Source organism: Paroedura picta, chromosome 7 (genome assembly GCF_049243985.1).
Source record: "Paroedura picta isolate Pp20150507F chromosome 7, Ppicta_v3.0, whole genome shotgun sequence".
NCBI lineage: Eukaryota > Metazoa > Chordata > Lepidosauria > Squamata > Gekkonidae > Paroedura > Paroedura picta.
The window spans coordinates 84,330,058-84,338,922 of record NC_135375.1 but is presented as its reverse complement, the minus strand read 5'-3'; the positions used below and the strand labels follow the sequence as shown (position 1 = coordinate 84,338,922).

Sequence of the window (8,865 nt, the reverse complement as noted above, 5' to 3'; positions counted from 1 at the left end):
TGGGACTTGGGGATCCCTGATAATTACAGGAGAAGGATAGCCTGCCCCAGTGACTTGCCCTGGTGTATAGGGTGGGGTAAGGTGAAGCACAGACTGCCCCAATGGGTTGGGGGTGGGGTGGGGTGGGGTGAAGAACAGACTGCCCCAGTGTGTTGCCCGGGGTGTAGATGTGGGGTGGGATGAAGCACAGACTGCACCAGTGAGTTGCCCTGGGGTTAGAAGCTGCTCCCAAGCAGCTCTGGAGGATGGCATCCCTGGACCTCTAATTATAAGGGATCCCCAGGTCCCACCTAGAAACTGGCATCCCCAATATAGTACCAGAGAGTTCTCCCTTCAAAGCATCCATTTCTAGGCATCTCTTTAGTCTGGAGCTGTAATTATAAGGGATTACCAGGTCCTACTTGGAGACTGGCATCCCCAATTATAGTACCAGAGAGTTCTCCCTTCAAAGCATCCTTTCCCTGGGGCTCCTCCCCTGGCCCTCCCCTCTGTTTGTGGTTTAGGTCAGGCCGCTGAGATTTTCTAGTCCTGCAGCCGTGTCTCAGAGTTGGCGAGAGGCGGCGTGGAGGCAGGTGCTGGCAGTCTCCATGTCAGGCAGGCGGGAGGGACAGCCTAGCGGCTGGTGTGCCCCACGGTCTGTAAGAGGGGGAAGGTGGCAGTTGGGGTTGGGTGGGGTGGGTGCTTCCTCTCAGAAAAACACATGCTAGCTTCCCTAAGCTCTGTAGGCAGGAGCCATCACCTCAGGAGGGTGAAGCCAAATTGCCCCCAGGCACCCTTGGCAGCTCACTCACCTCAGGAGAGGGGCCAGAGGCAGAATTCTGGGAAGACTATTATGGGTGGGAGTTTTAATCTGATTGGGCAGCCATGGACGGCCAATCAGAGGCCTACAGGTACCAATGATAGACCTGATTGGCCCATAACCTTTAACACCATCTCCTCCCAGGATGCCTTATCGCTTTTATTTATACGGACCATGGTTTAAGATTTTTATTTCATTGTGAAGGCCTTTAGCCAATACAATAAAATCCACTGCTACTGCACTAAAATTGTGATATGACATTTTAAGAACACTGTGAAGTTTTTACAAAAGAGGTCCTATTCAGTTACTACCAAATAAAATTACTTAAGGAAATCTAAGCAGGGATGTAAGAAAATGTTATAATTCATCAGTTTATTTATTTATTTATTTATTTATTTAGATTTATATACCGCCCTCCCCGAAGGCTCAGTTGCACATTATAGTCCCTTAAAGCTTTTTGTGGCAGGAGAGTGACCACTTCCTCCTTGTCCTCTCACCGACTCCCTTTCCTCAGTTTATCTTCCAGACCCCAGTCCTTCCTTGTCACCAGGAGGGAGAAAAGACAGTTGGAGGAGGCAGATACTGTGCTTGAGATGGAGTGAGATGGAGTGGCCAGCCACAGCTGTCTTCACACCCCAAACAGGGTTGATGCTCTGTGCCCACCAGCTATTACCTTGAAGTAGTGCCCATTGACTGGGGGAGGCTGCTAAGCATCAGCTGGTCCAGTGATCACTGGGAGTCATCGCTTGCTTCCCTTGACTGCTGTCTTTTTTCCTTGCGGACCGCCTCTGTCCAATTCATCCTGGGATTTCTAAGCAACTCCCAAGTTGGTGGCTGATCTTGTGACATGTCATCACAAGTTCTCTTGTTTGCCCTTTTAGTTTTGGGGGTTTATAAACCTCTGTCATTCCTCTCCTCTCCCCTCCCCCCTTTTTTTCTTTTTTTGTAAACCTGAGGGTTCACCTAAATTTTAATGAAATTCCACTTGTCTGTATATGGTCTTGCTCTTTCTATTTTTCTATCCACATTTTTACTATATGCTCAATTGATACAAGTAAAAGACCCATTTTCTTGTTTCCTTCTCTCCTTCCCATCCAGCAAATCTACTTACCTTTTATCTGCTTCCACACATCATCAGCTACATTTATGATTTGTTTAGCTCATTGAGACACTGCCTTTATCACCACTAGGGATGAACATGAACTGGTATAACATTGTTAGATTCGTGGTATGCCCCATTCATGAACCACGGACCATCAAATCAAATAAATAATATTTCTCAGTTTTATAAGAGATATGAGATTACTTTGGCTTTGTACTTTGGATTCCTAGGTCACAATATTGACTGGGGCTGTGGTCATTGTTTCATGTCAAGGCTGCCCTGGGCAGACGGATGCAACCTATTTTAGCCACAGATTTTGGACCTATTAAAAAACAATAAATTCACAATTACTTAGTTTATATTTTTACACTGAGCTTGATGTTTGTGTTATTTGTGTTCATGTGTTATTTGAGTCTTCTCCCTTGGGTACTGTCTCCAATATTTCACCATGCAGACGCTCCATGGGATTCCACTGGATCCAGTTTTTTTTAGAAACAAATCAATAATTGTGAAATGTAGAACAACATATTTATTTCAACTCTTTTTCTCACTCCAAGAAGCATATATACGTCTATCCAAGTGTGTGCATGTATATATGCACTCTCGTTCTCTCTTTCTCTCTCTCTCTCTCACACACACACACACAAACACACATTTATGTACACAGTCCTACAGGATATTGAGACAGAACTCACTGTAAGTTACTGATGCGTAGATAAAAGTTCCTGTACAGAGCACGATATGCCATTTATACATCATTGTATGTTTTGTGTCCCAGAAGATCAAGGTCTTTGGGTGCTTAAACTGATAAATAAATGAAGCTTCTGTTCTAAGCAGCTTCTTCAGCAGAACAATCAATGCCTGCATAGGTGAACTTCTCATATAGGGTAGTGTTCACATACGTCTGGAAGAAAATGATAAGCAAAACATGTTTTATTTCACAGAAACCAATGTGAGTTCTCATCATTGCATGGAATTTTAGGCCATCTCTTTTCCTTTATCTTGAAACATCCTAGACATGACCCAGTGGTGATACATGAAACATCATTTAGCTAACCCATCAGAATAAATCCTCATGAGAAATGACATCTGCACAAGCCAAGCTACCCAGCTGATGTGTAGACCATCTATAAAGCTGCCTATGGGACAAGATATTGGATCTTGTGCGAAATTTCTATTGAAGGAAGGGACAGTTTTTACCCATTCCCCTCTTGCTGCACTTCCAACTCTCCCATCATGATGTTTGGGGGCAGGAGTGGGGAGAGAGTGCATTGCCTCCAAGGCTGCTGGCCAGGAAAAGTGGGGAGGTCCCAGTCTGTTGACAACAATCCCTTCCATCAGCAGAGATGTGCTGTGGCATCTAAGCCAATGGCTTTTCCTGGCAACCATGTCACAAAAGGAACTCTGTAGCCAGGGCTGAGAGTATTCATTATTGTCATTCATACCTTTCTTTCTTCCAGCATCCTGTTCAATGATACAAGTATCTGAGCAAATGATGGCCTCTCATAAGGCTTCTCTCTCCAGCATTGTCTCATCAGGTCATAACTGAAGGTGGAGGAAGACTTACCATTAGACACAATAGCATATTTAGGAATTAACATACTTACTGACAGCTTGCTTTAAACGTGTGATTCTTCAGAAAATCTGATGACCAATGAGACTCTTGAGTATAAAAAAACAGTCTTTCTCAAAGACCTCAAAATTCATCCTGTTGCAACACTTTTAAATAAGGCTCATAGAAGAAATTATGTTCTCCTCTAAATTATAGAATTTTACTTCTTTGCTGGACCTATTCTGCACAATGGTTAGTGCACTTTCAATGCACTTTAGAAGTAGATTTAGAAGTAGATTTATGTATTATCCTACATGTGTGAAATGAGCCCTGGTTTCCTGCTCTTAAAACAAAATGTACCAAAGAAGAGTTTGTTTTTATATGCTGCTTTTCTCTACCACTTTTCTCTACCCTTTCCTTTCCCCACAACAGACACCCTGTGAGGTAAGTGAGGCTGAGAGAGCCCTGATATTACTGCTCGGTCAGAACAGCTGTAATAAGCCCAAGGTCACCCAGCTGGCTGCATGCGGAGGAGTGGGTAAACAAACCCGGCTTGCCAGATTAGAAGCTGCCACTCTTAACCACTACACCAAGCTGAAGTATATTGTATTTTTGTATATATACCTTTTCAATAACCTGAAGTAATCTTCCCTCTTCTCAACTACATTAATGTGGTTGGGGTATTTCTAAAAATTCCATCAGCAAAAGAAAGTGTAAAGAAAGTCAAATTACTTACACCTCATCATCACAGTTGAGAGGCTTCTCCAATCGGTATCCTTGGGGTAACTTCTCGTAGAGCTCTGCACAAGTCATCCCACAGTACGGTGTTCCACCTAGAACAGAGCATTTAGTGATGCTTAAGCATTTTTTTGTTTTGTTTTGTACTGTAATAAGTGACAGTGTGATCAAATGCCTTGTAAAAATATCAGTGATGCTGGGGAGGAAGCAGCTGGGTGGGGCTGTAGCCTTCATGTTCTGCATGTGGACTTCTCTAGAACATACAATTGGCAGATGTTGGAATAGGACATTCGACTAGATAAGTTCTTTGTCCTTTCCAGCAAAGCTCTTCTTCGGTCCTTCACTGAAATAATCATTCTAGAAATGGATACTTACCTAAGCTAACTATTTCCCATAACAGCACACCATAGGACCACCTGCAAATGGGAAAAGAAGTGCCATTAGCACCTTGTCTTTAATTTGTCTTTAGAAGGACTAAATGTATTACGAAAACTTCATGCTGTATGGACAGGCAGGCATCTGAAATTATACTTGTTTCTGACAACCAACCCAAACCTGTTCTGGTACTCATGATGCCAGTAAAAACTATTTTTCAATGATACAGATGATAGATAATGGCATGCAAAATAATATTAAATAATCAGAAAAAGTAATTACATTGAAAGGTCACGTGATAAAGGGCGTCTAGTCTACACTACCTACACCACAGTTACATGCTATATTAGGATAAAAATTCTAGATGGGAAGGCATAAAGGCACGTCATGGCAAGGAGTAGTCAAATATGAGCAGTAATCGGAAAGCTCTCCAGGTAGAAGAATAGCAGCAAACTGAGTAGCACAAACACATTGAGTTCTACAGCTGATACTGTTATAATCAAACCAACAGATCTTTCTTTATTCAGTTACCAGACAGGAAGCCATGAGAATGCTAAAGTCCAAGGAAATACTGAGGAACTCTAGTCATTGTTCAACCAATTTATCCCAGTGAGAAACATAGGAATCCTCTCTGCCTAAGCCAAAATAGCCCTCATGGGTGTCAAAGTGTATAATTTGAGGAGGAGAATCCTTCAACCGTCCTGCTTATAGATGCTGCCTAACTACTTATAATGAACTTTAGCAGGAATGAAACCTCCATTGTCCAAATGAACAGTAAGAGAACACACACTTTTTAAAAACAAATGATATTGCCAGAGATTGGCTAGGGATAATACATTGAACTTTACACTTATTCATTCATTTATTCATTTATTCATTTATTCATTTATTCATTTATTCATTTATTCATTTATTCATTTATTCATTTATTCATTTATTCATTCATTCATTCATTCATTTATTTGTATACCGCCCTCTTCGAAGGCTCAGGGCGGTTCACATAAAAGAGAACAGAAACAGTAGAGATAATTTAGATTAACAATAATGGATGAAGTGAAACAACAAGCAACATGGAACCTTAGAAAAATTAAACATTGAAGTAACTCAATCTGATAGAAGAAGAAGAAGAAGAAGAAGAAGAAGAGTTGGTTCTTATATGCCGCTTTTCCCTACCCGAAGGAGGCTCAAAGCGGCTTACAGTCGCCTTCCCTTTCCTCTCCACACAACAGACACCCTGTGGGGTGGGTGAGGCTGAGAGAGCGCTGATATCACTGCTCGGTCAGAACAGTTTTATCAGTGCCGTGGCAAGCCCAAGGTCACCCAGCTGGCTGCATGTGGGGGAGCGCAGAATCGAACCTGGCATGCCAGATTAGAAGTCTGCACTCCTAACCACTACACCAAACTAGCCCAGTGGGTTGGGCAGAACTGCAGTGGGTGCTGTAGGAGGGAGCTCAGGAAGAGGGCCCTTGGGAAGTGATGGTACAGGTTGACCTCAACCAAATGCCTGATGGAGGAGCTCCCTTTTGCAGGCCCTGCGGAACTGTTCAAGGTCCATCAGGGCCCTGATCTCCTCTGGGAGCTCGTTCCACCAGATGGGGGCCAAGATGGAGAAAGCTCTGGTCCTGGTTGACGCCAAGCGAGCTTCCCTGGGGCCAGGGATCACCAGGAAGTTGGAATAGCTAGAGCGTAAGGCTCTTTGGGGGGTGTAAGCAGAGAGGCGATCCCTCAGGTACACTGGGCCCAGACCACATATGGCTTTGAACCTTAAGTCTGATCCGGAATTCAACTGGAAGCCAGTGCAGCTGCTAGAGAATGGGCTGAATGTGGGACCTTCAAGGTGTTGCTGTGTGGACCCTGGCAGCTGCATTCTGGACCAGTTGCAGTTTCCAGATCAAAGTCTGTGTGAAACCTGCATTCTGTTTCTTTCTTTCTCAAATTGATATCCTACAAGTGCTAATCAAACTTTTCCACCAGATTTACAAAACACAAATCTTTGTGCCATTCTTAATTGATTTTTATTTTTCCTTTCACTTCTGTGCCCTTTTTTAACCATTATCTTTATCCTCACTGTGCATGGTCAAAGCCCAAAAATGCCTGTCTGTAACACTGACCTGAAGAAACAATTATGAAAGGATTTAGAAAACTATAAAACCCACTTACACATCACTGTTTGTTGTATACACACTGTAGTTTAGGGACTCAATTGCCATCCATCTCACTGGAAGCCTTCCCTAGAAAGACAAAAATTCTAATTGTAGTACAATATCTCATAGCAAGCGATGCTGATAACGTGTGTGCACAACACTCCTCAATACAGAACACCTGTCTTGGGAATCACAGAGTATGTGTTCTGCACCCCAATGGAAAAAAGCAGATAGTGTTGCAGCAGCACTGTTTTTTGTTGTTGTCCCACATTGTTGGTCTCTCCAGATTGGTCAGTTTCATGCTGGGCTTGTTTTTTTTAATTGTATGGAGAGATTCTTCAAGCTGCATCTATTGCTGGGTAGCCATCTATGCTGCACATTTAGTAGTTCTCTGCCCTTCAGTACTGCCAGGCATTTAAAGTGTTCGTTTTTTATACCCTATCAGTTAATGTCTCTCAGTCATTCATTTAATCATTAATGTCCCCCCCCTAGTGTGGGATGGAGCCAGGGAGGCAGCTGAGTTGACATGGAGAGCCATCAACCCATCACCAAAACACAGGGGAACCCACTTCTGAAAGGGCTCACTGTATGCCTTCCTCTCTCTCACTTCCTTCTCCATAATTCTGCCTTTGAAAAAAGGGCTTTTTGGGGGGATGGTGGAAACTAATGTCTTCTGGCTCTAACCTACCTTGGGCAGGTGTCATAAGCCCCCAAGCTAAGGTTAAAAGGAGAGCTGCCAACTCCGCAACTGCTACAGCAACCTTCCCAGCCCCTCTCAAAAAACCTATCCCACCACAGACCCCTCCAAAAAAAACAAAAGGCAGGGGGAGAAAATTTTTCTTTTAGCTCTTACCATAGTCTTCTTAACGTAAACCTCTTGGCCTCTAGACAACCCAAAATCTGCAATTTTTGCAACATAGTTTTCTCCAACCAAGATATTTCTTGCTGCCAGATCCCGATGGATAAACTAAAGAAAAAAGAAATTAAATTCTGGATCTTAGCTTGCACCTTACATCTAATATGTATACTATTTATACTTATTAATTAATTATATTTATATACCGCCCTCCCCTGAGGTCCTCCCCTGATATTGACTTGCTACTGGAAAAACTAGGAAGACAATTCAAAGGGAATGTTTTCTGTAAGTTGAACAATATCAAAACACTTGATAAGGCCCACATAGCCAAGAAAAGTGAAATACAACAGAAGGAACTGCTAAATTTAACTATCTTCTTATTTCAAGAACCTTTGGCATCCAGTGCAATGGATAAACAAGAAGCACTATGGCCTGGGAAGCTAGATTTTTAAAAAATCAGCCAGGAGGTACCTGGAGTTAGCATGTAGCTGTTAGGGTGTTGGGCCAAGATGGAGTAGACCAGATTCAAATCCTGCATCTGTTTGCCACTGCTGGGCCACTGCTGTTGCTCGTTCTCAACCTCACCTGTCTCACAGAGCCCTTGTGAGGATATAATGGAAGGCAGACCATGTACACTGCCCTGAGCACCTTGGAGGAAGGGCTCCATACAAATGTACATAATGAATACTGAATATATGACTTTTAGATGTCTCGTTCAGCAGTTTAATCCCTAGATTGCAACCTAGGGTTTTCAAATCAGCTTCTGAATCAGGGAATGGGGCAATGGGGGCTTCTCCCATTGTTAACCCCACCGACCCTTAAGTCTTTCATCTGCCATCTCCCTTGAAACGAATTGGAAGAAACTAACACTGTCCTTCCCTTTCCGTAGTAAATCTAAAGACACTGGGATGATCTCTGGACTGACTTCTGGCAGCCCTGCTCTGTACAGTGCCTGTACAAGCCTGCTTTGAAGGAGACAGTTCAGAGAGAGGTAGTTCCGTGTACTGGTTAAGAGTGGCGGCCTCTAATCTGGTGAGTCAGGTTTGATTCCCTACTCCTCCTCCACGTGCAGCCAGCTGGGTGACCTTGGGCCAGTCACAGTTCTCTCAGAGCTCTCTCGGCCTCAACTGCCTCACAGGGTGTCTGTTGTGGGGAGAGGAAGGGAAGGCAATTGTAAGCTGCTTTGAGACTCCTTTGGGCAGTGGAGAATGGGGGTACAAAAATAGCTCCTCTTCTTCTTCTACGTGTCATCTGGGAAGCCCTTTCCTCCCAGCCCTGGTAAATGTGGGCTCTCTTTAA

At 43.5% G+C, this 8,865-nt stretch overlaps 1 protein-coding gene across 3 annotated transcripts in view; it reads right to left on the bottom strand.

Annotated features, from left to right (window-relative positions):
- Positions 1-2,410: 2,410 nt before the first annotated feature.
- The window catches only part of TEK (TEK receptor tyrosine kinase), a 50,346-nt gene continuing 43,891 nt past the window's right edge, over positions 2,411-8,865 (bottom strand). For all 3 annotated transcript variants that reach the window (XM_077345242.1, XM_077345243.1, XM_077345241.1), the window contains 6 exons: positions 7,564-7,677; positions 6,727-6,797; positions 4,567-4,607; positions 4,190-4,286; positions 3,347-3,446; positions 2,411-2,805 (listed from right to left, as the gene is read on the bottom strand). In XM_077345242.1, coding sequence (XP_077201357.1) covers positions 2,731-2,805; positions 3,347-3,446; positions 4,190-4,286; positions 4,567-4,607; positions 6,727-6,797; positions 7,564-7,677 — 498 coding nt within the window. In that variant the 3' untranslated portion in view covers positions 2,411-2,730. The remainder of the gene's footprint in view (positions 2,806-3,346; positions 3,447-4,189; positions 4,287-4,566; positions 4,608-6,726; positions 6,798-7,563; positions 7,678-8,865) is intronic.